This window comes from Amblyomma americanum, chromosome 5 (genome assembly GCF_052857255.1).
Source record: "Amblyomma americanum isolate KBUSLIRL-KWMA chromosome 5, ASM5285725v1, whole genome shotgun sequence".
NCBI classification, from domain to species: Eukaryota; Metazoa; Arthropoda; class Arachnida; order Ixodida; family Ixodidae; genus Amblyomma; species Amblyomma americanum.
Window position 1 is genome coordinate 37,531,398 of NC_135501.1, and position 27,942 is coordinate 37,559,339.

Sequence of the window (27,942 nt, forward strand, 5' to 3'; positions counted from 1 at the left end):
GAATTTCGACCACCTGGGGATCTTTAACGTGCACTGACATCGATCGCACAGCACACGAGCGCCTTAGCGTTTTTCCTCCATAAGAAGGCAGCCGCCGCGGTCGCGTACGAGCCCGGGAACTCCAGATCAGTAGTCGAGCGCCCTAACCACTGAACAACCGCGGCGGGTGGATCTACCAGCAAAATCCTTTTTTCGCACAATAATTCTTCCTTAGCAGTGCTAAACCGCCCTAATTTGTGTTCTCCCTCGTCAAAGGTCCGAATAAAACCTGTTGCAAAGCAGCGCATTATAACCGACGAAGACACGTGCTCTCTGCGCCAAAGCCCCTACTGCGTCTCAACTTGCGAATGCAAAGCCATCCGGCACCAAGTTGAGGAAGTGCTCCGTGACGATGTCATCCAGCCATCGAAGAGCTCCTGTGCAGCCGCGGTCGTCCTGGCGAATAAGCAGGGTTATCTCCAGTTTTGCGTCGATTTCCACCGACTGTGCAACGTAACCAAGAAAGATGTCTACCCGCTACCCCGCATCGACCTTACCTTAGAACGCCTCCGCGGTGTAAATACTTCTCTCTCATGGCCCTAAAGAGCAGGTATTGGCAAATCGAAGGACTATGAAAGGGACCGCGAGGAGGCCGCCTTCACACCCGACGGGCTGCGAGTTGAATTTATTTATATTTGGACTTCGTTCTGCCCTAGCAACGTCCAGCTTGTAATGGCCAGAGTACTGCCAGGCCCCAAGCGGCAAATTTGGCTCGTATACAACAATTACGTTGGCGTCGTCTTCTGGACCTTTGACTGTCGTCTGAAAAGATTTCGAACGCTGCTAGGGGCCATCAAGTCATCAGAGCTCCTCAGAAAACAAATAAATGCCATTTCACTTGTGAGCAGCTGCTGTTTCCAGCCAATGTGGTAAGCAACCATGGAATACAAACGGGGCCAATAAAACTGCTGCTGTTGCACAGTTCCCGCAGCAAAACGACAAAAAAGCGTCGCGTCGAATCTTTGGGTGCATGCGCATTACCGATTACTTGCAAAGATCTTTTCGCGCAACTCCTTGCCTTTGACGCAGCTAACAAAGTCTGATGTTCTATCCAAGTGGGAAGCTCCACAAAATGAAAGATTCGAGGAACTTAAGCGCTTATACAGTCGCCGCGAAATCGAAATTGATGCAGACGTACGCAATGTTGGCTTCAGGGTCGTTCTCGTCCCGAAGCAGCAAGGGAGCGAGGGGGGTAATAGCTTACACCAGCTGCTCTTTACCGAAGGCATAGGCGGAGTGTTCCACGACTGGGGAAGAGGGCCTCCCGATAGTGTGGGCAATGTCGAACATTCGCCCGTACTTGTAAGACGGACATTTCAAAGTTGGGACTCACCATTATGTCAGGTCGGCGCTTTCGCTCAGCGGTTATGGCGCTTCGGCTGCTGGCCCGAAAGATGCGGGTTCGATCCCGGCCGCGGTGGTTGAATTTCGATGGAGGCGCAAATCTAGAGGCCCGTGTACTGTGCGACGTCAGTGCACGTTAAAGATCCCGAGATGGCCCAAATTTCCAGAGCCCTTCACTCCGGCGTCCCTCAAAGCCTGAGTTGCTTTGGGGCGTTAAACCCCCACGGTCCGCAAACCGTCTTATGTCATGCTGGATCGCCCGCTTGAAAGAACCGTCTGGCCGCTCGCTCAATGGAGTATGCAGTGTGAATGTTTCAGCATTAGCTGCATTGTACCAGCGAATAATTTTTTTACAGACATCTATCTTTTTCCGCCGAAGCACACAACCAGACGTGAATCGGGGCTTGTTCTGGAGCGGTGTTCGGCTGCACTGGTATGGTTGCAGTAGTTTTCGAACCAACCGTTTTCCGCAGCTGAGGCGGACACCTCATACATAAGGCTGCCTGTCCCCTCCCACATTCTCTCTCTTCTCACACCCTGCCACCTTCCTCTGTTGATAGGTGGCGCTGCGGACCCATAGGCACTCGAGAGATAGGAGCGTGTAAAGCCTAGTAGCAGTTGATTTTACCGCGCAGCACAATGACCGTGGTGCTAAAAAAACAAAAAGGACATTACCGGAAATGCTATAGACACAGGACTACATAATGTTCTGAAGGGTCACGTAGCACAAGCAGTAAACGATATGCCCCGGGATTCGAGGATATACGGGCCACAGACCGCAGGTGACGAACCTTGTGTTCGTGTTAGCCGAGGCACTGTGGTGGAACAAACAGGTCGAGAGGGGCGCAGTAACTGTTAATCGCGGGATGCGGAAGTTACGCCTGGAGCAGGGCTTCGAAGTGGCAGAAGTAAACCGAGATGCACGTGGAGCAGGCATTGCCAGTTCTAGACAACATTGCATCCATTATAGTTGAATGAATATTCCTAAGAGACAAGCACATCACACAAGACTGCAGCCGCATAAAACTACTTATATGATGCTGCATATTGGCGCAGACGCTTTCTTAGATTAAAACGAAATGTTATTTGGCACCCGTAATTTAACGCAGGTGAAATCAGTGATCAATTTGATCTCTGACGACTACCAACCACGCTACTAAGCGCTCATCGCTGTCTCTCTGCCTGCCGGACATTGTGTCACAACAGCGTGACGATATTTCGCGTTGTGTCTCTTACCTCGCGACAGGAGTGGGAAGAACCTCGTTGTTTGTGGCTTCTGCAAAAGTTTTGTAAACAAAAATTGTATTACATCAGAGACCGGAGACACGTTTGCAGCTGACTGTGCCGCCATCCTCGTTTCGGCCGGTCAATAAATATTATTAGGCGCATTTTATGAACTAACATTTCTTGAACGTAGTTACGTTAGTGAACGAAAATGTTATGACAGCTGAAATTTTTCGGCATCCAGCAATTCTGTTCGCACGGACCAGTTCGCAAGACTATCATCTTGTAGCTGTGTCTGTGAGCACACACTCGCATTTGCAAATAATGTCTGTCTGTTTAGCCAACAACAACCCAAGGTTTCCTCATCTCTGAAAATGCAAATCATATGTAAATGACATAATTAATGCACATAAATTAGGGTTCTTTTGTTTCCTTAATGTAGGTTGCTAGATGCCTGATACCCTTTTTTACATTAAGTTTAGGTCGAGCTCTTATAGTCACTGAATAAAACTTCCTCGTAGTAGTTCGATTTTTTGCTGTCAACAAGTAGATATATTTCTTGTTGGAATTGATAGCAGGCAAACACATTGCTTATTTTGTGTTTCTTACTCTCTTTTTATCACAACCTAAATATAATAAACTCAATTCGTGTATTAGGCCACCGACATCTCAAAGGAATGCCAATTAAAACAGCGATGAAAACTTACCTGCCCCGGCTGCCATCTTCATACACTCTAAGTACGATGATGTCAGCAAGTTCCTCCTCATTTATTTTCTCCACGTCGGTCACAGATCTCACACCCTTGAGATCCAAGTAGGCCAATACTTGGGTCCGCTGGTCTTCACTCCAATCAGGGAAAACAGCTTCGAGGACATGAGCGAAGGCGCCCATGGATGCTAGGTGAAGGGCTCCTGGAAGTTGGGACGCATCAAAATTTGCCTCTGATAATGCTTTAAATCTGTGTGCGAAGGATTTCATTCACTATAAATACAGACATATATTAGAAATTTTGAAGTTAGCGCTTTTTGTCGTACAAAGATTTATGCACTTTCAAAGCATTGCAGGCACAAATTTGGGACCCATAAAAATGGGGCAGTGAAAAACAATTATTAGTCGGAAAGCGCAGAGAACACCGTTCACAAAAATAGAAACTATTGAACTCTTTTTCTCATTCACACCTTTAATTTTTTCGAAAGAAATAAGGCTTCTGTGATTTTCCTCATAGTAACACTGAGCGGTGATGAGTTGGCTATTTTTTTCAAACACTTTATTTAAAATGTCACGCTGCACCGAGGGGTGCACAAATTTTTCTCACACTGCGGGCATCAACATTGCTCGAGTAGCTTTGTTTTCCTAGCCCGTTTCTATTTTTCTACTTCTTACAACTTTGCCATTTTTCCAGGCTCTCGATTATTAAGACACACTGGGTTAACAACGCCGCTGCCTTCGATTCCCTTAACTGTTCAAAGGACGGGGAGCTAACACTCCGTGCTTTCGTCCTCTAATTAGAAAATGAGACTAGTAAATGTTGCGCAAATAGGTGTTTGGAGTTCTACGTGTGGTTGGTAAATATTTATTACACTCTGCATGACGGCCCCAACCTGCGATTTCTCGGGCAGAGATGCAAAGTGATTACGGAGACAAGGAAACAATTACATTTTAAGTAGTTTTAAAGACGCAGCAGAAGCCATTGAATATGGCAGGAAGTATGTACCTAAGTGATTATGGCGCTCGGGTGCTGGCTCGAAAGGCACGGGTTCTATCACGGCCGCAGCGGCAAAATTTCGATGGAGGCGAAATTCTAGAGGCCCGTGTACTTTGTGATGTCAGTGCACGTTAAAGAACCCCAGGTGGTTGAAACTTCCGGAGTACTTCACTACGGCGTCCCTCATAGCCAGAGTAGCTTTGGGACGTTAAATCCATATGAACCAAACCATAGCTTAATATTACCCCGGCATTTCATTAAGGTTTTCTTTTGACGCCAGATCTTTGCCAGCGACCTTAATCTGCGAACTTGTTTGCACGCCTTGGGCACCCTGAATACGATCGCCATTTCCCATTTATATTCGGAAGCTTCTCGTTCCTCTGCTATGCTTTTGAAAGTAGGAGTGAAGAAATTCATCATCACCATCAACTTAACAACGTCCGTCGCAGCAGAAAGACCTCTCCCAAATCCACATCTCCGTAAACTGGATGGCGGATTTCCTTTCTTTCGCCAATATACTCCTGCCAACAACGTAACAAAGCATGCTCGAAGCGTCACCCGTGATTGACAGGACATTCTGGGCGGCTTGATGGTTTTTTTTTCGCCAAGATTATTCTTAATCGCTGTAGTGCTGCACTCTCGGTAAGTTTCGAGCGGGTGGAGTGACCGACTTCTCCCGGCGTGCGAAAGAATAGGTTCGGACTGCGGGCCCGCGATAGGGGCTACGCCTGATTAGGCGTTTACCGAAGCCATGAGAAGCAGACGAATTGAGTAAAATACACTTTTACTTGCATAAAGAATCACAAATAAATATTACAATTCCAAGCATATTAACCTGCGCGAGGCAATAAACCAGATCACAGCTGCGATCTCAACAAACGCGTAGATATGAGGAATAAAGACAAGGGTAATAGTTCCAATAACGAGGGTGTCAGACTGGGAGACACGGTCTCACCAACGCTATTCACCGCCTGTTTACAGGAGGTTTTCAGAGTCCTGGATTGGGTACGCTTGTGGATAAGAGTTAATAGAGAATACATTATAATCTGCGATTTGCCGAGGACATTATTGCATCGCTGTGTCACACAAGAGATAAATTGCAAAGCTTGATCAATGATTTAGACACACAGGGCAGAAAGCTGGGTCTAAAAATATTATGCAGAAAACCAAAAGAATGTTCAACAGTCTCGCATGGGAAGCGCAATTCATAATTGGCAGCGACGTGCTGTAAGTGTTAAGGGAATACGTCTACTTAGGGCAGGTAGTGGCTGCTGATCCGGATAAAGACGGATCAACTAGAAGCATAACAATGAGTTGGAGCGCAAATGGAAGGTTCTCTAAGATCATGAATGACAGTTTACCAATATCTGCAAGAGAAATGTATACAACAGCTGTATGTTATCGGTACTCATCAACGGGCAAAAACGTTTGGGAATTAATAGGGTTGAGCTTTTTTTTAAAACAAAATTTATTGCCCCAGACCATCCGTGATTGGTGAAGGTGTGATGAAATATGTAGGCAAGCTGATTTGATGAAGTCCAGTAGAGAACGAGGGTACGGTCCCTGCGTCCAGGCAATGTACGAAGCAGGGTTGCTTGGCGAAAGACCCGCTACCTTCAGGTGCCGGATCCTTGTAGTCTTAAGAGCTGGGCAGTCCCACAGTAAGTTATGGATGTCGGCTTAAATGTCCTCGTGTTTGCATATCGGACACCCTGGCCGAGGAAACAAATCTCGGTACTGAGGCCACTTCCGAGTGACGACTGGTATGAGGGCAACCCCGACCCGGATCCTCCTAAGCGCAACCTCCTCTGCACAGTTAAGACAGCGGGGTAGAGTTAACGCTCACTTAGGAAGGATAGCACGTGTGCAGCGCTGGAGGAGTTCCTTTCTTGATGAAAGGAGGGTAAAGTTGTCCAAAAGAAGGAACCGAGGCTGTGATGAGTCTTGATTCGCAAGGTGCGTCGCTAAATCTGCCTGACTTTGAGAGGTCAGAAGATCCCGTGAGACCCACTCAATGCGTACTGGCTGCGGGATGCATTCCTCGAGCCGGTGGATGTCCCGACATATCGTCGGACTGCGGCTAACACGTCGTAGGAACCGGACAACTTGAGCGGCGTCAGTGCGGATGGCAACGCGGGCCCCAGGGACCACAAATATGGTGGCCACGGAGCAGAGTACTTCTTGAACTGCAACGAGCTCTGCACAAAAGGACGAAGGGCTTTCCGTAGCTGAAACCTAGATGTTTGATTCAGGGCAGGTCTGCACGGGATGTCGATTGCTGTTTTTGCTTCGCAGGCTTGTATTTGCGCCTACGTAGACAACAATGTATCCTTCAGGCAGACAAGCATCTCGTTCCTAAAATTCCTGGCGAAGCAACGATGCCCAATTAGCAGATGTTGGTCGGCGATTATCTGTTGGCTTGCTGTCGCTAAGCTGTACAAACTTCCATGGGAGAAGAACTGGCCTTGACGGCTGAAGAATAGAGTGTGACGTTGCATAAGTTCTCAGTGCATGCGTGGAGTGCGATAGGACAACGCAGCGAGCCATGGAAAGAAAAATGATATGTGTAACGGAACGGGACCGGTAGAGGGCAGAGTGGGAGAGGTAACAAATGTGTTTTAATGACATCCTAGTCGATATCAAGAGGAAGAAACGGACTTGAGTATGGTATGTAATATGAAGGCAATATAACCGGTGGTCTTTAAGGGTAACGGAGTGGATTCGAGGAGAATGCAAGCTTATCAGGAGACGGCAGAAAGTTAGGTGGATGGGGGAGATTATAAATCTGCTGTGATGTGGTGGCCGTAGCAGGCAAAGGACAAGGTTAATTAGAGAGACATGAGAGAGGCCTTTGCCCTGCAGTGGGGCGTAGTCAGGCTATGATGATGATGAATTGTGCGCAAGAAAGAACTACTGCACAAAAGGTCAAGACGAGAAACTGTAGGCGACGTGACAAAGAAAAAAAAGAATTCGAGAGAGTGGGGAGAAACGGTGGCTTAGCTGCGGAGTGGCAAGGGCCGGTCGCAGATAGCGTGTGGCTGCGGATGCTCATTGCGGGGCGGGGCTGAGGTTTCACGTATACGGGTGAGCTTGGGCCACGCGTACCGCGCTTTACGTGTGAGACCGCCGCCTGGGCTCGATTGCGAACCACTTTCCTGTCTGACTTCACACACGTCCGCACGCACCGATTTCGGCAGGCCCACTGCTCGCGTCGCGGTTTTCGCGCCGCCGTGTTCTCGTGGCGAACTAAGAAAAAAAGTCCTCAGTCGCTGCGTACTAACGAGACGCCGATATTGAAAGGGGAAAAGAAGATGGAGAAATGCTGAAGGAACACGAGAGAAATCCGCGGTGCCAACGAGTATCGTATGCGAAGGTCGCGAAGGGTGCGGGGGCATTCAGCTCATAGCTCCCGGTTCCTGCAACGTGCAAGCTCTCACGTCCAGGCTACAATACGGGAAGGGAGCGTAATGGCCTTTACCCTTCACTCCCTCTGTCTCCGCGGGAGGTCGAAATTGTCGCCGCTTTGCCGCGACATGTTCCGGAAGAATAGAGACGTCTTGGCTATCTCGGCTGCAAAAGCTTATGAAGGACAGGGCAGGCACGAACTTTGTGACAGTGACACCGGAGCCCGCTTGTTCAGCAAACCCCTTGAGTGGGCCGGGAAGAGCGTCTGCAATGCGGATGCCTGATAATATGTTCAGGTTGCTATGCAGGTTGGTAACGGTCCTTCCATGCACGCTAAACGTGCCAGCGATATTTGTACGCTGGCCGTCCTAAGTCCACTTCTGTAGGTTTCAACTATCAATGAATGGGAGCATGTTGTGAAAAGTTTGATGTTAGCAGGAGACATTGAGTCAACGCTGGCGCAGGGATAACATAGTAGTCTAACCTAAAAGCTGATGTGCTTGCTGCTATTGCTGCATTGGCTGGCAAAAAGACCCCTGCCATGGTGATCTTAAATGATTCCAGCTTAATTAAAACCAATTTGGGATCGAGCAGAAAGGGCCTGATCTCACCACCACGCTCACGGCTATCGATTCCATGCCCACACGGTGGACAGTGAACATGCTGCTGCACTCACTGATACTTTATTCAAGGCTGCTCAAACTGAGTCAGTTTTAATAAATACATGCCTGGACGATCCTGAGGAGCGATCCCATCCCGGCAACTTGATCTATCCCGGATCCGAGCACTAAACCTTAAGCGTTGTCTACACAACAGGTTCACAAAATGCTTTCTGACACGCTTGACGTATTTTCCCCTGATGATGGTGTTCAGGGCCTGTATCAATGAGAGGAATGAACGATTCGGAAATTAGGTTCCTTCAAAGCAAGAGATAAGAATATATCGTAGCGTTTGAAGCTTAGGAAATCCAAGATATCGATTAGTGAGGTATTTCTCGCAATACACGCTAGTCCCGCAAGAAGTTGGTGCAATTCAGGAAATCGGCTTGAGAGGAGTATTTCTTGCGATGGAGTAAAGTGCACATGTACTAAATGTTCTACGACTACTGTTCTGCCACCGATCTTGCGTGTGAATTATACTCCTTTCCGACAGTTTTTTCAGCGCTGACAGACGCGCATCTTGCGTTTCTACTTCAACGAGTAATAACACCAGTGCTTTGTGCACCGCTTGCAGTATCTACTTACCTGTCCACTCGTAAAGGCAGTTGCCTTCTTTTGTTCCTATGTGCTCACTGGGCCCAAGAAACGCAAAGGTCTATCTTCAGTTGCTAAGACGTGTTCAGCTGTTTCCTGTCTTCATCAAAACGCTGCTCTCGAGAGATATTTCTGATCATTATATCTTTGAATGTGACAATGCTTGAAAATTTTTCCGTTGTGACTGTACCTTGCATACTCGTGGTGACATGCTGATGGTTTGATTGTTTGAGTTCTTCTGTGTTAAATATTACTATATATTTTGGACAGTTAGAAATAGCTAGTGCACATGTCACTCTCAGAAATTGTTATTTAATTTATTCCCCATGTTAGCGCTCGCCCAGTTCGCCCATTAAATTCAGTTCTGAGCGACATGATGTATTAAGCGAATTAAATTGTCCGGTTGCCTCGAAGTCCACTCTTTCTTTTTGGTGGTGTCAATTTTGGTGGTGTCTTACCTGGCTGGACTTCCCTCTCGCAAATGAGGGTTCGTCCGAGTGCTCTCGCTGCATTAAGCTCTGCCTGGATCTTAATTTTAAGCAGCTTGATGTGAAACCTACAGGATCTACAGAAAAATATGCTAATATTCTGCAACTCGTTCTCACTACCAGATATCAGCGCGTTCCTTTCCAGTATGTATACTTCGTTTAAGAGAACTGCGCACTTCTATTCCTTCTGCGGAAACGACAAAAGTTATTCCTGTCTCCATTAACGCAGACATTTACTCCATAAATCGTGAACCGATTATTCTCATTTCTGACTTTCTTCCTAGCTTCAAACTACTGTATCAAAAAAAAATGGTCTTGGTTCAAGAAACATCAATTTAATTTATAAATACACTATACAGAAAATATGTGGCTTTTTCTATATATTTCTATGTCATATGGACTCTTTATTCTCATAATTCCATACGAGCTGCTCATATGGGATGTTTCTGTAGGGAAGACCCAGAGGCATAGCACAAGACGTGAAAAAACACTGCACCTCTGTTGCGTTTCGTATTTGGCTTGCGCTACGAATGTATGAATCCCCACCATCGCGCACAGCTTTATTGCTCTTCATATCCGATAGTCCTTGACTCTCTTGGTGGATTATGTTTAATTGAAAGACAGAAGCTTTCAGCATGCTCAGGTATTCAGGGCATAAGAACGAAGCTTGTGAAAAGCACATCTACCTGCTCTTCATTCATTCTTCGGGATATCTTTGTACCTTCATTGTAGAGTTTTTCCGCACTGATGAGCCAAAGGTGGTTTCGTTAATAAATCAGGCAGTATTTATTCAGCATATAAATATCAGACCATTCCATGATCCAGCGCACCCAGGAAACGTCTTCAGCACAATTTATTCTCAGCTTGTTTGTTTACTCGAATCAGCAGCATTTCTAATTATTATCGACACGGGTGCAGAAAAGTTCTTTTTTTCTGGAAAGCACAATTATCTTTGACTAAAGGTTACTTCGTGTTATGAAATTTAGCTCATTTATTTTGCTAAGGCGTTTGAGACTGTCCTTCATGCTTTGGTACTCTTTAAATGCAGTGTTTTTAATAATGACGGTCAGATATTAGTCTGAATGAAATGATTTTCTTCTGATGGGAGCTTATATGTGTCATTTATTTATAGTAAACGTAAAGAACGGCAAACAATGACATAGGAAAGACTAAGCAGGCTTGTTCGTAGTTTGTCTTACGTCCCTGTGTTTGCCGCGCTTTAGGTTTACTATCTATCACCAAATAGCCCGCACCCACACCTGAGTAAGCTTCCCTGATTTATTATGGACTACTTCCTATTTCCTGAACTTCTGGAAGACATGAACGTTTTACCTTACGCACTCTCTTTAAATATAAAATAATGATCTTTGTTACAATGTTGAACTTTGAACTTTTCGCATATTATTGAACTTTTCGCATTGAACTTTTGAACTTTTCGCATATTATTGTGTACTATGATCCGTCGTGGTGGCTAAGTGGCTATGGCGATCGGCTGCTGACCCGAAAGACGCGGGTTTGATCCCGGCCTCCGCGGTCGAATTTCGATGGAGGCGAAATTAGAAGCCCGTGTACAGTGCAATGTCAGTGGAGGTTAAAACACCTCAGGTGGACAAAATTTCCGAAGTCCTTCACTACGGCATCCGATATGACCTCTCCGTTGCCTGCAGTACAGCCAGAGTTCGTGGTTGGACTACGCCCCTCAGTACCCGTGTCCCCTGATAGCGAACTAACTTCATTAAGGAGGAGCAAACATGAAGAGCGGCCTCCTGAGGGTTGGGGCAAGGGCCAATTTAAGAGCGTTAGGCTCTTAGGCTGAAGAACGTTACCTTTGTCAAGGACGGCTATGTCTGAAAAGAAGGTCTAACTTTACAAGACAGTTACCACGTGAGACGGATACTGCGGCATTTCCTTTCCCAAACAACCATTTTTTTACGACGGGAGTCTTGAAGCCTAGTTGGTAAAAGTAAAAACGCAATAAAAAGAAGAAAGTCGGTTCCCCCTCTCCCCCTGCCTGCCCTGTTGACCACGCCACGTGATAGCATGCGGTGATATCTAGCCCCGCTGGGCGCGCATGCGCGGACTAGAGCGCCGGACGGACTGTAGATCAACCTCCATGCTGTAGATGCGCACGCCACCATAGAGTTTCTTAGTACGCGCCACCAGCCGCGCGGACGCACGCACTAAAACATACCAGCACCAAAATACTGAGGACCGAGTGGGAAAGACAAAACACGGGGAAGAGGGCGGCTTCACGAGCGCTTGGCTTCATCAGGCTGGCCACTTGGAGTCCCGCTCCCTCCTCAGTTTTTTTTCCCTCCATGCTCAAGGTCCGTACTGACGCGGCTTGGGTTCTGTAACGCTGAGTGCGTTGCGCACACAGGATAAACAGCACTCCCACCCTGCCACACTGTGGCTGGCAGTTAAATTAATGGTTTATCACGCAGAGGTTGTTCACCCATTGAACGCTGCGGCGCCGAGTGGTAGCATCGGAGGTAGAATATTGGCGGTTAGATAGTAAGGAGTTGTTAAGTGCTTGTAGATTAACAGCTACCAAAGTCATCTAAGGAGTCATAAAAGTCGACTAGGAGCTTCTAAAGATGCCTAAGGAGCCACAAAAGAGCAAACGAGGTTTAAGGATCCCCCAAAGTTGACTAGGAGCTACTATAGAACACTAAGTTACCAAAGTCGACTAGGGGCTACTAAAGAGCACTAAACAGTTACCGAAGTTCACTAGGAGCAACGAAATTTGCAGCAAACGCGCATTCTTTCGTATTTCTCCAATGCATTCTCTGCAGTGGTCTCATAGTTCTTACTACTGGTTATTGGAAACATTCCCTACGCTTTATCAGAAGGTCAGAAATTAGAGCGGTGACTAACAAAGTAGCTGTGAAAAAGAAGCTAACAAAGCATTCAATACCCTTACTATCACAATTTTCGGTTCTTTCAGCACATCTCTCTAGAGCATCAAACTGCGACCTTGTGGATTGGAAAAATTTGAAATGTTCACAACAACCTTACAGGCTTTAGCGGTTTTCCTTATTAGTAATGAATATTTGAATGCTTATTGAACTCGCAATTTGTATGGCTATCAAAAGCGCTGAATTCAACATCCAGCATGCGGGCTAAACCAAACCGTGTCCATTCTGCTTCTCTGTGCCTTCGCACTGCTTTGGCATAGCAAATGAAAACAGCAATCCTTTCAATCTACGGTTTCAAGTCTAGCAGCATGAAACAAGTGTTCGCTGCGCGCCAAAATATTAAAGAGACTCGAAATTTCATTCCAGAGAGCATTGCACAGGACGCAGGGCAGGAAAAGAAGTCAAGTAAAGAAAATTATTGGACGGCATCAAATTGTCATGGAAACAAAGGACAGCCACTCACTTTCCGTAGAAGTGATGCTAAGCAGGTGCTTTTTTATTAGTACTCAGGCGTATGGTAGCACAAAGTCCAACGCTGTGCCCCTTGGTTAGAAGCAAGTGTTACGACGGGAGCAACTGAGGCGTCTGATGGCAAAAACTACAGCACTACAAAGAAAAAATGCGATTCGTGGTTCACAGAAGCGCGCGCCGCAGATACTCATAGTCTCTTTTATTGGCGGCTGGCTTTATGACGTCAAGAGACGCCAGCGTTGTATGCTTCCTCTGTAGAGAGCAGACCAGGAACTTTCTGTTGCCTGTTGCCTCCATGCATGCAAGAGTCCTATAGTCAGCCGAGCGGCACCACTTATCTGCTGGGACGGTCGTTTATCTTTCTATATACAGAGGTTTAAAAGCACATAGGATATGAATCACAGCTCTCCTGCTGCTGTCGTTATCAGCTCAAAGGAACCGCGGAGGCCCTTATTGCACACGGCAGAGAACGGCTTAAGACTAACGAGTAATTTAATATACCAGCTCACCGTATATTGCTATAAAAGACCAAAAACCGTAGTGCATAAAGAACAAAGAACAAGTTCTATGTTCCTTAGAGGTGCCTACGCATCAAAGCCTTGCTCTTTCCAAGCATTGCACTCTACCTGAAATTTTCCTGGAAAACAGCAGTACGTGTTGTGTTAGAGGTGTTGGTTGTATTAGTATTAGCACCATTAAGGGTACCATGGTACGTTTAGAACTATTTATTGTAGCAGTAGCGGCACTAGTAGTAGATATCCCAGCAGCAGTAGCAGTAGTAGTATTATTAGCAATATCAGTAGTAGCAGCAATAGCACTACTACTACTAGCAGTAGTAGTAGTATTATTAGTAGTAGTAGTAGCGGCAGCAGTAGTGTTTGCAGTTGTGCAGTAGCAGGAGTTGGAAAAATACTCTTCTGGCAATCAGCGGCGCACAACCCGAGAAAAGTTGTAGTCAGGTATGACATGCCTGTCGTCTTCTCAGCGCAAAGAATACTGAGGCAGCTTGTGCTCACATAATGGGCGAAAGAAGAAACCCCACTGCGAATAGAGGCATGGCGAACCCATTGTGGACTATGCGATTCGTGTTCAGTATCAAACAGCTCTCACGTGCGGAGGGGTCGCTGTAGGGCTAACGGGACGCTGTATCAACTCCTGTTAATGGGAGCACCATAAAACATTAAAAAAAATAACTTGGTCGAATGTTCCCCGTCAATACAAAGAGTGCAAATGTGAGCCCGTTCTTGGAGGTATCAGGATACTGCGCCGGAGTAGCGATAAGGTCGCTCGTGAAGCACTTGAGTCCTTTCTGACTGGAAAGAAAGCCGACGCACGCTGTAGTGACCGCTCCATTTCCTTGGGAAAAAAGTTTGCTTCATGGAATTTTCTATAATTACAAAGGTTTTAAAGGAAAGAACTCCGTTTGGTTTTGAAAAATGAAATTCAGTTCTGCTTAATGAGGTATAGTTTGTTGGGCGTTGTCACCCAGCTGAAAAATAGTAATGAGAGGAGTCTGATTCCGTACGAGCCGCATACAAAATCATATGATCAGTAGAAGAATAAAAATCAGTAAATATACGTAAGCTCCACTTTAATGGTAGGACGCAATAGCGTAGTGGGTTAAGATTTCTATTCTGGGCAGTTTTAACTATTTAAGGGTATTTTTTTTTCAAATTTTCAATACTTTAAGGTAATCACTTGGTCAATTACACACTCGAAATTTTTGTACTTAGCATCTACAAGCATTAGATTTTAATTTTGAGCATTTTGGGGCTTTTGAACTGCCATTTTGAAATTTTTTCACTTTTATTTTTTTAATAATTTAATAACTACAAGGACTTCATTAACATGTCATCGCCTATCACAGAGCACTTAATGAGCAATCACTAGAGCCAGAAATTGCCATGATACGATTATTTCCGAGACGCGGTTCCGACTGCACCGACGACTTTTCGACCTAACGTGCTGTATACGCGCTCATGTATTATGAAAGCTAATGAAATTTTTCTCAATTTTATTCCAGTTCTGCAAGCCATAGGAGTCTCATTCAGATGTGAAGGGCGTACCATCAATGAGAACTATGAGGTCTTTACATTTCTCGTTGCCAATATTCTCATCACTCTCTAACGTTTGGCATGATGACTGCGCTTTTCTCAGCCTTCTCATTACATCATAGGAAGGCTCTCATTTGCGAGCACGAGCTCTCGTCAGCAAAAAGTACCTATGCTGTAGATGTCAACTTATTGCCGTCACGGACTACTTGGTGACTCCATTCCGGCTTTTGAGTCCCAAATCACCATACGCCAGTTAGAAGGCAGCTCGCGTCGCAATACCGACGATTTTATTTTGTGTGATAGCTACATAACGGTAGCTTTTCGAGCCTTCAGCGTGGCGGCGCCGTGGCGGTGGCGGAACCGCCACCCTGTGGCTGCGCCGCCACACTGTCACGTGGTTGGTCACGTGATGTGGAGCAGCTGCCGCGGCGCGGCGCCGTGGCTATCACGTTTTTCTTCATGTGGTTGGTCTCGTGAACAAGTTCCACTCAGCCAGCTGTAGGTATCGTGTCACTCTAGGTTTAACCAAAGCTAAACCATGGCCAATTTTTTAACCTCTGGCACCCCGCGCACTACTTGCTGCCAGGAAATTTCCTTCCGGCGGACAGTAGACGACCTGATCAGCCTGACTACGTCCACTGCAGGATGAAGGCATATCCGATACCTCTCAAATTGACCCTGACCTATGCCAACTGCGGCCTCCTTATCCCCGCATACTTCCTCACTCGCTACCACCTCCTGCTCTGCTTGCCTTTTCATTGGTATCCAGCCTGTTACCCTTAACGGGCATCGGTTATATTGCCTTCGCATTGCATGCCTTATTTCATCTTCTTGATTTCTGCTAGGTTGTCATTAACGCTCGTTTTTTCTTTAACCCACTCTGTCCCTTAACGTTTTACCTATCATCTTCCTTTCCATAGAGCGCTGCGTTCTCCTGAAGTTGAGTTCATTCTTTCTCGTTAGCTGCCACGTTTCTGCCCGATAGGTTAGTATTGGTAAAAATACAGATGTACATTTTTCTCCTGGGGAATAAAGGTAGAATTCCATGCAAGATCATCGAGAAATGTCCAAATATGCTTCCCCCCATTGTTATTCCTCTTGTTTCCTCTCGTGATCGGGTTCTGAGATGACTGCCTGCCCAATGTAGACGTATTTCTTTACCATTTCCAGCGCCTGGCTACCAACTTTAAACTGCTGTTCCGTTCATTCGCTTTCGGGGCAAACAACTGCACCGAAAGCGAAGTGCCGCGCTGGCAGCCCCATTGAGTTAAATCTGGTGCACATTCTTAACACTTCACATGTTTCCGGAGGAGGATATCGCGCATAAACCTCAGATGAGGTCCGTAGCCCTCTCCTCAGCCATCGTAAAGCTTTTCATTCTTGCGTACCTGTTTTCCACCACACACGGACGCGTTCAGAGCTGCGCGCGTGGATTGTTAGCTGGTGTCGACAAGAGGTTTTTGTTCGCTTGTTTTGCGAAGTCTTCTGCACCTTTACCTGAAAGCATCGCGTGAGTTTACTGGACCGGCTAGCGCTTGTTGGAAACGTTTTGCGTAGGCTTTTGCCTCTCTGCCTATGGAGAAGGTTCGAGCTGGCTATCGCAGCTTGTTGGGCAACTTCGTGTGAACCGCGCCGCGAGCAGTGACACATGCTGTTGGGCTAGTTGACTTTCCATGAAAGGTGCATCTCGCGGAAGGTCTCTCTCTACATGAGGAAGTGCAGCGCCTGCTTAGCCCAGGCCGGATGTTCGCCACTGAGCCAAGACTTTCCGCAATGGAATTACTGGCTTGACGTCTTGCGCCTCAAGCTGAAGTAGATCGGTTCATATCTGAATGAGTCGACAAGCTGATGATTTGTGAAGGTAATGGCACCGAACTTCCTTTAAAAAAAACTATAGCCTTTTTAAAGAAAGGAATATAACTTTTCTCACTGCCGACAAGAAAGGGGACTTCTGTGTTATACCCAAAGATGTTTATCTTTCTTAAGCACCTGAGATGATTGAGTTTTCTTTTCATAAGTGTTGTGTAGTTTAAATTTCCAGAGGAAGAAATCAGGTGAAGAAGCTGTGTGAAAACTTGAATTTTCTAAAGGTAGCTAGGGACTTAAAAAACAATCTCAAAAATCGACCCTAGATAAATTTTTATAGCTAAGACGCACAAGTTAGGCTCTCCCTTTCAGGTAAATACGTTAGAAATGGGAACTTGGCAAAAATCTGTTACAAACTTTCGGCATCATCAGCTGAAGGAATTGACTCTGGAAGATGCTTTCTTAGTAAAGCAAGCTGAAGAAGTTGTTGAATTTTTAAATTACAATAAAGGCACATTTAGTGTTCTCAGTCATTACGAAAGATTTATAACCCGCCGCGGTGGATCAGTGATTATGACGCTGGCCTGCTGTCCCGTAAGAAGCAAGTTGGATCCCGGCCGCGGCGGTAGCGCTTCGATGGATGCGAAATGCTGCAGGCCCGTGTACTGTGCGATGTAAGTGCACATTAAATGACACCAACTGGTCGAAATCTGCAGAGCCTTTCGATCCGGCGTGTTTTATAGCATGAGTGGCTTTGGGATATTAAACCTCCATAAAATTGGAAACATTTATACTATTCCCTCCTACATGCCGGCTTACTGAAATGTATCAAAAGCTACATAGATAAATTTGGTCTGGTTTCATTTCAACATGAAAGTGTCATTCCGGTAGAAGGTTGTCCTGAAGTTTTGTCGAGATAAGATCAATTATTGCTGCATGATATGAGAATCGTTTTCTAAAAGCACGGTGTTTGTATTGTTTCTGTGATTGCCCCCCTATTATGTGACCTATATTTAGCCAAACTAGAAAGAGCAGTGAACTGCCATTTTGAAAAAAGAAAGTCTAAATTTCGTTCACCATGTTTTATCATGCCTTAGCATAATATAGCAAGTCAATGTCATCAGCGAATCGCAGATTACTCAGGTATCCTTCATTAGCACTTATCTCCAACTGCTCCTAAACCAGGCCTCTGAATGCTGTAATTATGCGTTGAATAGCATTGGCGAGATCCTTCCTTACTGCAGTTTTATCGCTGACGTTATGGAGGAATGCGATAGCTGTGTAGTCGTTATGTATTATTATTGCTGACGTTATGGAGGACTGTGCAAGCTATGGAGTCGTTATATTATTATATTTCCCAGTATTTTTACTTAAGGCTATTCTACACCGTGATTCCGCAATGCCCTCATGACTGGCGTGGTTTCCATCGAGTAAAATGTTTTCTCGTAATTACTGAAGGCTATGTACATGTATGGACCTCCTTCACCCCGCGACGTCACGAAGATGCGGTGGCGCTGATGTTAGCAGCGACTTTCGCATGGTAGGCAAAACAGGTTCCGCTTGCCCGTGCCTACCGCAGCTGCCGCAGTTAGCGGCGGCTGCTTCAAGCCTGTGCACTGCAGAAGCAGCATATATTGACCAGCTGCGTCACTGCTGGATCCGCGTAGTAGCATAAAAAATATTAAATTAGCATCGATAGGTTTCTCGCGCATAAATGCCGCATTCGGAAACTGGCTAACAGGCATTGGGCCACGGTAGTAAAGCGCGAAGTCTGGGAGTCGATAGGCACTGCCACTCAATGCACTTAATAGCATGCAAGTTACTGCGTTCATTCACCTGAACTTCAGGATAGTAGGCTGATAATTGCTAAAGGAAAAAAAGACATAAGTAGCTGCACACATACTTATCACCTTGAGCCGGGGTGCACGGGGCGCCGACAGGTTCACTCGCCCGCAAGGAATGCGTTTTTTTTAATAGCACACCATGTTTTAATGGCGCGTTTTGTGACATTTAATATTTACTTGAAACTGTTTCTTGATATGACGACGTAATTATTTCATTCGAGTTGAAAGAAGTCTGGTAAGTTGTGTCAATCTTGCGCGGTCGCGTTGGTGTGCTTAGAATAGCGTACCTTAAGTGTACTAAACCCCATATGCTTTTTCATTGTATCATGCATGTGTCATGTTTCATGAGGTAATACATGATCGCGAAGCTTGTTTGGAAAGAAGCAGCCGCAGGCGTGCTACTAACAGACACGTGGCGAGATTGAGAGGGGACGCGGCATGAAAACTGTTTTCGTTATTCATGCATGCGATATGTAACTAAACTTGGTGCAAATATGAAATTCCTACGCTAGTTTCAGTCATTCCTTTTATTTATAGCTATACCTGGTGCAGTTCTGGGCAATTATAATTAACACCGTCGTCAAGTCCCCCCAAGGTCTCAAATAATTGAGTAGATAGTGCGCAGTTTTTTTATGCCAGCATGTGCATAAAGCCCTGTTCTGTATGATGACGCGATTAGTTCTTTTTCTATATAATCAGTACTTATGCATGCATAGTTACATGAAAACGTTTCTTACAAAAAATACCTAACACAATACTGCACGTGTAGGGCAAGAAATCGAGATTTATTACGCTCCTCAACGTCTCAGGAATAGTTTGCGACAAATGGAATCATTTGATTTTCATGCGAATTACGAAGGTGAGTGATCCAGTCGCAGAAAATGTGAGAGGTCAGAAAACGAACCTTAAAGTTTATTCCCTCGTTTATGGCATCTTCGCTTTCGCTTTGGTCAAAGAAATGCGGCACTGAAATCAAAGAAATTACCTCACAATTTTTGACGACCACACTTCTAAAAAGCGTAATTTATAAATTTGTATTCAATATTTTGCTATAAGTTTCAGTCACGAAACTAGACTTCGGGGCTAGGAAAGAAAATAATTCTAGAAATCAAAAATTTTCACCAAATCGACCAGCTTAACAAGAGGACAAGTCGGCCTGGCTGGTGCGTGGTCATGCGGCTAAAAACAGCGCTAAGCGAGACAGGAGATCGGGGACACGACGCTGTCCCCACTTTTCGCGCAGCGCGACACGTACGTATGTCAGCAGACGATGAGCGCATGTCTGCTCCGACGAAACAACGCCAGCACTTCCCCTCACTACTGTCCCGAAGTAAAATGATTCCGGCTAGTGCAGAGTGTCAAAACTTGTTTTATTCAATGCCTAGCGCATAAATAAACGGCAGGAACGCTTTCAACATGTTTACTACTAACCATATATACAATACACAGTGGCAAACTATTTCTCTTTATAGGCCGCACGTGGCCAACGCGAGCTCGTGTACTTCGGCAAATTACTAAGTTGGAAGCATCGACCATTGCTATGATTCGCAGAAACTGGAAACGCGCCTACAAGCCTTGAAAACCCGCGCTCAACACCTATCCGCGACGCCACTCCCCGACCTTTTGCCTACCACGAGCTCGCTAGTGACTGCAGCGCCACCTCGTTTGTTTACAAACATGCAGGAGGTCCATAAGGGGCTGGTTATATATTGTGCGCACTTCTCTATCAGCTTATTGATACTGCGAATATGGACTATTGTCTAGAGTACATGTGTCTGATTCTCGTCCGACTCCGTTTACGATTTCTGATTAACATCTTGCATGAGCGATAGACGTCCAACGTCTTCATGAACACAACATATGTCGGGCCACAAGACCCTCCGATGAGTGAATAGGTGGTCAATGTTCAGTTAATTCATTTCAAAAGGACGAAAAACAGTCTCACCATTCTGGCTGCATCCCTTTGCGAAAGGCGTCAAACTCAGTTGGTGCACAGACTTCGTCTGAGAGTTTTGTCTCTTTCTTTTTTCCTGCCTGAGAAAAGAAGTCGGCGGGAAGTCAGAACAGCAATTGTACTCAGAACCATGTTCATTTTCGAGAGAATTTCAGGATAAAAGGAGATTGCTACTCATGAATGAGATCTTGTATGCCAGGCTACCGAATAAATCATGACGAGTGGTTTATTCTACAGATAGAAACCAATTACGGATGTCAAAAGCTCACTCATTACTCGTCATCATTACTAAATTCCTTGATTTAGTCTTATTAACCCGTTATGTTTTGCATTTTTTTGTAATGTTTTCTTGCCTTTTTTCCTTCTGTACATTGTCGGTCGCTTATATTTCCCAACATGCAATTTGCTTGTCTTGCTGTTGCCAATACATGATATTTAACAATATTTGTAATCTTGTACGGAGCGCAGGCGCGCAATTAGGCTCCAGGGCGAGCTTTTTGTCAGCACCCCTAACATCTGGTTGATGTAAATAAAATTTAATTAATTTGATTGATTGATCTGACAGTCTCATTGTGTCCAGCATAGTCGTGGCTACGCGACCGGGGAGCAATCAGAACGACGTGAAGCGCGTCGTCTCTTGAAGAGCAGTCTTGTAGACGAACGTGAAGTGAGGAAAGATCTACTTCCAGTTCTTATGACCAGCGTCGACATACAATGAAGCACGCCGGCAATGGTCTCATTGAGCCGCCCAGTAGGCCCATTTGAGGATGATAGGCAGTGGTTTTGTGGTGACTGGGGCGACTCAGTCGCATAACTTCCTCAGTATGGGCTGCTGCAAAATGCCGTGCTTTTAGTAAACAGTTAAAACGACTGCAGGGGCAGCGTGACAGATGACAATGCTAAAGCTTAAAAAGGTGGCCAATTTCAGCAGCGGTGCCGCAGGGAAGGACTTTCGTCTCACGATACCGGGTGAGGTAGTCGGTGGCAACTATAATGCTCTTATTGACCAATGATGATGTCGGAAATGGTTCCAGCAAGTTCATGCCGACCTGGTGGAAAGGATTCGAGGCGGATCAATGGCTTTCAGTCGGCCAGCCGGCATGACGGACGTTGTCTTACGTCGTTGGCACTCACAGCAAGTCTTAGCATATCGGCGGTGGACCCTTGAAGCAAGCGAGGGCCAATGGTACTTGCGACGTACCCGCGCCAACGTGTGAGAAAAACCGAGGTGGCCGAAAGAAAACTCTTCGTAGCTTTCGTGCAGAATTCCGTCCCGAAGCACCTTTGGAATCGCAAGCAGGTACAGAGTGTTACTTTGGCCGTAGTGTCTTCTGTAGAGGATGCCAACCCGCAAGCAGAACGACAGCCCGCGCATAAATTAAAAAGACGGGGCGAAGTTCACCATTATAGGTACTCTATGAGAGGTCGTAGCTCGGCGTCGTCTATCTACTGTTAACCAATGACGGACGCGGATCATCTTCTATGTCAGCAGTGGTGCACGTGAGAGGAGCACGGGACAGGCAGTCTGCATCGCTGTATTTGTTGCCAGACTTATACACGATGGTGAGGTCGAATTCCTGAAACCGAAGGCTCGAACGCGCTAGGCTTCTTGTGGAGTCTTTAAGGTTCGCGAGCTAACAAAGTGAGTGGTCATCGCTCACGACTCCGAATGGACGACCAGATAAGTACGGGCGACATTTCATTAGTGCCCAAACGATAGCAAGACAGTCCTTCTCCTTAATAGTATAATTCCATTCGGATCGCGACAGTGCGGGCTTGCATAAATAATCAAGCGCTCAACACCAACTTGCCACTGAACGAGGACAGCACCCAGGCAGACGTTGCTGGCATCGGTGTACAGTTCAGTGCCCGGCTTTTCGTCAAGGTGGCCAAGGATGGGTATAGTTTGTGCTGTCGCCGAAGGCCTCCTGCTGTTCATGGTCCCAGGTGGAAGGTTGCTCGTCGTTTGTAAATCGACTTAGATGGTCTTCTACTCTGGAAAAGTGTTGCACAAAACGTGTGTAATAGGAGCAGTGACCCAAATAACGGCGCACAGCACATTTATCACCTATAAGACGGCTACCCATAACCACTACTCATAACGGAGAAATACGCGCAGGTATCTATGAGGGCAGTCACGAGGTCGCTGTCAGCTATGACTCGTTTTTGGCGGAAACCATTCCACCCTACAGAAAGTTTGTAGTGGAGGGATCTGGAGTGGAGGGTCACGGTGTTCGCCGATATGGGGCGTCGAAGAGACGCTGCTCTGGGCGTCGGACGGTGGTCGGAGCTGGGGGTGCAAGGTCGGGTTGAAGGGGCGAGCGGAGGATGTTCGAATCATGGAGCGACGGCGGCCCTACCCCAGATGTCGCCGTCCTCAGTTTTCCCCGCGTGGACTAGAAGACTTGAGGGAAGGCTGGCAACCTAGAGAAGAGAAGGGACGGGATGACGGCAACCTGGACTGGCGCTGTGGTGAGGGCGTAGGGGGAACGTTGGCCGTCAAGTACTCGTCGATGTCACGGGGTCGTTCGCCATAACGCCGCCGGGGTTCATCAAGTAAAAACCCTCGCAGGCCCATCCGTCGATAAGGCCATTGGCTCAGTATATGACCGGCTTCGCCGCAGTATAAGCACAAGGGCCGGATTTTCGATGTGCGCCACGCATTTGCTTTGCAGAGATGTGGTCGTGCGTCAGAGACAGCAGGCGAAATCGAGAAGCATTGGTGTAGTGAAGGAGATGCAAGGCAGCAAAACGCCGGTGGTGATGGCGCAGAGCTGCGTAACGCTCCGGTCTATGCTACGACAATGGCCGCAGGTGGCGCCTGGGGATGGGGCGTTAGCTGCACCGCTCTACAGACTTAGCCACGAAATACATCCGAGATGGCTCCGAAACCGGGGTGCTGTTCAACAGGGCGAGACTTCCTTAGCTCTTCGCTCACAGTGCTCCTGACTAGCTCACGGAGAACCTCACGCTCTTTGCCAGTCAGCGACAAGTGGGCGTACACAGCAGTTATACTCGCCGAACGGCCGTGATGCACGAACTTCTGCTGCAAGGCGCGCTTCATGCTCGTCTCCCGAGCAATGTCACCCACAGCGCTAAGAGGGTCGCGCACAGGTGTTACGAAAAGCTGCTCTTTGACCACTCGCATAGGATGACGTACCTTTTTGGCTTCAAACAGGGAAGCGTCGGCCTGGTTGAGGAGCCGCGTTATGTCTTCTACGAACATGGTGAAGCTCTCATTTGACCGCTGCGCTCTGGACTGCAAGGCAAGTTGAGCTCGCTCCTTCCGTTCGTTTCCACCGAAAGTGTCCAAATGTCGTCAAAAAAATTGCCGTGTGGTAATGATGATATTAATAAATGGTTTTGGGGGAAAGGAAATGGCGCAGTATCTGTCTCATATGTCGTTGGACACCTGAACCGCGCCGTAAGGGAAAGGATAAAGGCGGGAGTGAAATAAGAAAGGAAGAAAGCGGTGCCGTAGTGCCGGGCTCCGGAATAATTTCGACCTCCTGAGGATCTTTAACGTGCACTGACATCGCACAGCACACGGGCGCCTTAGCGTTTCGCCTCCATCGAAACGGAGCAGCCGCGGTCGGGTTCGAACCCGAGAACTCAGGATCAGTAGTCGAGCGCCCTAACCACTGAGCCACCATAGCGGATCCATGTTGTGATGGCTGACTCGTGATTTTCCAACCACGTAGTGGCGGCGTGTTAGAGGGGAAAATAGATATTTCGTAGCTTCCGGCCTCGTCTCACAAGTAAGCGCAGCAACCCGGTGGTAGCTGGCTAACCAGTCCTCCACGTCTTCAAATTTGACTCCATGGAACGGTTCAGGTGTGCGAGGTGCAGGGAAAACAACGGTCGGAAACTAACAGAATGCTGGACGGTCTGGCTTGCCGCAGTGGACGTCACTGCATGAGGTGGTATCAGAGGTAGGAACTCAGGATCCAAGGCTTGCAAGCAGCGGCTTGCTTGTGAACAGATGTCGGGCCCACGGCGTGTAGCTAGGCGTCAAAGGCTCCCGAGAGGTCTTCGTAAAACAAGAATTTACTCAGCACCTACATAAAAATGTGAAATAGAGCTGTTAGAGTTTAGCAGAAAGGGCGGAAAGGGCGCACGGCGGCGCCAGTAAGTGGCTCACAGTGTGGCAGTGCGTACTAGAAACATGCATGCCACCACGTCGTATTTATGTCAGGGGATGCTGAATAATTATAAATTCAGTGGTGCCTTCTATCTTTTATTATTGTCATTTTGCTGCAACTTAAAATTGGCCCATTATTTTCTTTGAGATATACCAACAGCCTCATTTAGCTCTGTCCTGAAGATAAATTTTGCGTTAGATTCAGTAACAGCAATCCAGTGGTTTAGTAATAACATAATCTTTTCGTCACAAGTTTACTATATATGAAGCATGCCTTGATGAGAAGTAGAAAACTCTCCGGCGTAAGATTTTATGTTTGAGCCGATAAACATGATTGATCGATTAATGTGTTAGGTCGCTTTTTTGTCGATCTTGAACTAGGTGACTTAAGTGACCTGATAACAAGAAATATTTCTGATCTTAAAATTCTAATGGACTAGTGCCGATTCAATTTCTTACAAATAAACCCAATTAAACAAAGCTAATCTTATTTCACTCACAAAGCAAACGACTTCTAATCGTTTGGGACATATACTTGAACTCATAATTCTCCCATCAAGTTCTGTAACATTGCTGGGTGCGGCGCTTGCTCCACATTTATAATTTAACCTCCAATCTAAATCTAGTAGCAAAAAAAGTTGCATTTGGTATATGTGTACTAATTAAAAAGCGTCATTATTTTGAACATATTCTTCGTCCACTTTATTATGCATTTTTTGATAGCCACCTCAATTACTGTTTATCGTAGTGGGATAAAACACATTACAGCCATCTGTCTTTATGTCCTCTTTAAAACCAAACCTATAGAATATTGACAGTCAGCTCATAAACCGCATCCAGTGCTCCCGTTTACCTCGGAATCCACATCTTACCTCTCGTTTGTTTGCTGATTCATAGCGCCCCTCACAACAGCGCTCCTATCCCTAACTTTACAGCTTCCCATTTGTCTAAAGTCAGTAATAGTAGATTCTCAGAACATCATACCTTGCTTCCAAAAGACAAAACTAATTATGGCAAACAGTCTGCTTTATTCTCAGCAAACACTGTCTAGAGCTCGCTACCCACAATCATCAAATCTTCCCGTGTTGAAGCATCATTCTGTAAAAACTTGAAAAAGTATGTCCTTTTTAATTAACCTCAATTATCATGCCAATGAATGCTGTAAATATTCTCTACGTCTTTTATTGTTTTTGTGGCTCTGTACAGTAGTGTGTTTTCTTTTTTTCCATGTTTCTTAATGTATTTGTAAAATTTATCATACCTAATAAAACTTTATTATTAATTCCCACTGCAGCTGCTTTCCGCTAAGTTGTTGCTATTTACAATACCTTTATCATGCATTTTATGTGCAATCAATAACAGGAGGTCCGCCTTAAAGTTTCAATTTTGGGACCTCCTTCCGTACTCATTATATATCGACCATATGCCTGCACTTCTTTTTTAATAAACAATTCCAAGTACTGTTTCCATTGCCGAAAACAGGAAGCTGACGCAACATAAAGACAAATAATAACTGCACAGTATCTGGTATATTTCGTCGACCCATGTTAAACACTTACAAGCACAGATGGATAGCTTTGTTGGTAACAGGAATCTCCTTCTATATTGCCAGTTGACTTGCCTGCAGGCAGCCTTCCAGGTATGTATTGAAAATTTGATTGTGTTGCAATTATAAAAAGCTGCAAATAAACAACCATAAATAGAAATGAATAACGCTTGCACCACCCGACATATTGCTAGAAAATCGCACTTGTTAGGTATATAGCAACCATGTTTCAACACGTGAGAAAATGAGCATATGGGCTGCTGCTCATGTAGGAAAGAAGTTACATATCGGGCGGATGTATATATCGGGTAGATTTCCCCGTGTCCTGTTAATCGCTTGGCTTGTCATTTGTATGTGAAGGGATTCTTGTAGCAGGCTAGTTGACAAACATTTTTCTTTTTCAAGTTGGCAATCCCGTCAATCAAGTAACCCGTGCTTTGCTGGTGTTCAGCAAGAGCGCTCGAAGTCACTGTTTCGTTCCTGACGTCAGGCTAGTGTTCTTTAAAACGTCTCTTGAAGTCCTCTGTTTCACCCATATATGGGTATCTTTTGTAAACGACACGAGGGTAGCTTTTTTTCAAGCAGGTCCTTTACCCGTATCAGATGGGTTCTGTGCTTGTTGGATGGGACATGGCACCTTGGATGTCATTATGAGTCAATATCCGGCATAACGTCTCGCTGACACTAGGGGCATAAGAGTTTGCTGCAAGTGTTTTCTTTATGGCTGCTCTTGCTTCGGCTGGAGGGCCCGCAACGTGTCGATCTTGTGACTGTAGTACTTGACGCGGGTATCCGTTCTTTGTCAGCTCCTTTCTTATGCGGCGGGCTTCGCGAGTTCTTTTGCATGGGTTTTAGCAAAGCTTGAAGACCCGATTATAAAGCGCCGTGGCAAGTGAGCGTTTGTGCCCTATTGGGTGCGCAGAAAGAACATTCAGGTGCTTTCCTTTGTGAGTAGGCTTCCCGTCCACGCTCGTCGTGATGCCGTTTGCTGGTTCGCTCAATGAGGACACGTCGAGGAAATGGAGGCGCCCATTGTTCTATTCTTCCGTAGTGAATTAAACGCTTTCTCGAAACGAGTACAGGTGCCGTAGAAATTTTTCTGCATTCTGTCGTCGGATGACGCAGAAACAGTCGTCAACGTACCGCAGGAAAAGCACTAGGTGATTCAGTAAACGACAACTTAACCGGCACTGCTTTAATGTGCAGTCGTGAGCTAAAGCTGTATTGCACAACACGCAGCCGGTAGCGGAGCTCTGGAAAACTGCATTGCAATGCCATCTAGCAGCAGCTATCTTGGATCTAGACAGTAGTGCCGGTGCCCCATTTCATCGACAAGCATGTCAGTTAGCTCGGCTCGATGTGTCGCGCTCCTTCTCGCCTAAATGCTCCGACGCAATAAAAGTCGCGTGGGTGGCGTTTTTATTTTTTTCATAGTTTTGTTTTCACTGCGTGGTCGAAATGCGACAACCGGCGCATGGCCGCCTCTGGCCGCGCTGCGATATAGCCAGCGTAATGGTCGTTCGCGTGACGCTAAGTCGCCGAAGAAAAGGCCATGTCTCTGTCGTCCAGCTTTAATTCGACGTTAACAGGTGCGGTTTTGATGCGGCAACGCTCGGGATTTCATCCAACAGTAGCGCGACACACCGAAAGGAGCCAAATGACATGCCTGCAGATATGATGGGTCCCCCTCGAGCTTTCACGGCCCCTGTCGCTGTCGCTAGATGGCTTTTCGATGCAGATTTCCCGAGC

General features: G+C 46.2%; 1 protein-coding gene across 1 annotated transcript; it reads right to left on the reverse strand.

The window, feature by feature from the left end:
• Positions 1–336: 336 nt before the first annotated feature.
• Positions 337–12,952, reverse strand: LOC144133794 (uncharacterized). Its single transcript, XM_077666891.1, has 4 exons — positions 12,841–12,952; positions 3,315–3,519; positions 2,620–2,659; positions 337–483 (listed from the first exon to the last, which is right to left on the reverse strand). Exons 2-4 carry the CDS (start codon positions 3,497–3,499, stop codon positions 337–339), a joined length of 372 nt encoding a protein of 123 aa, XP_077523017.1. The 5' UTR covers positions 3,500–3,519; positions 12,841–12,952.
• Between the last annotated feature and the right edge of the window lie 14,990 nt (positions 12,953–27,942).

Excerpts from the sequence above, each read along its gene's own strand:
- LOC144133794 (XM_077666891.1), bottom strand. The coding sequence starts at position 3,499 with ATGGGCGCCTTCGCTCATGTCCTCGAAGCTGTTTTCCCTGATTGGAGT. Across the intron at positions 2,660-3,314 it reads GAAGATGGCAGCCGGGGCAG|AAGCCACAAACAACGAGGTT; the intron begins GTAAGTTTTCAT and ends AAACTTTTGCAG. Across the intron at positions 484-2,619 it reads CTTCCCACTCCTGTCGCGAG|TCGGTGGAAATCGACGCAAA; the intron begins GTAAGAGACACA and ends TACGTTGCACAG.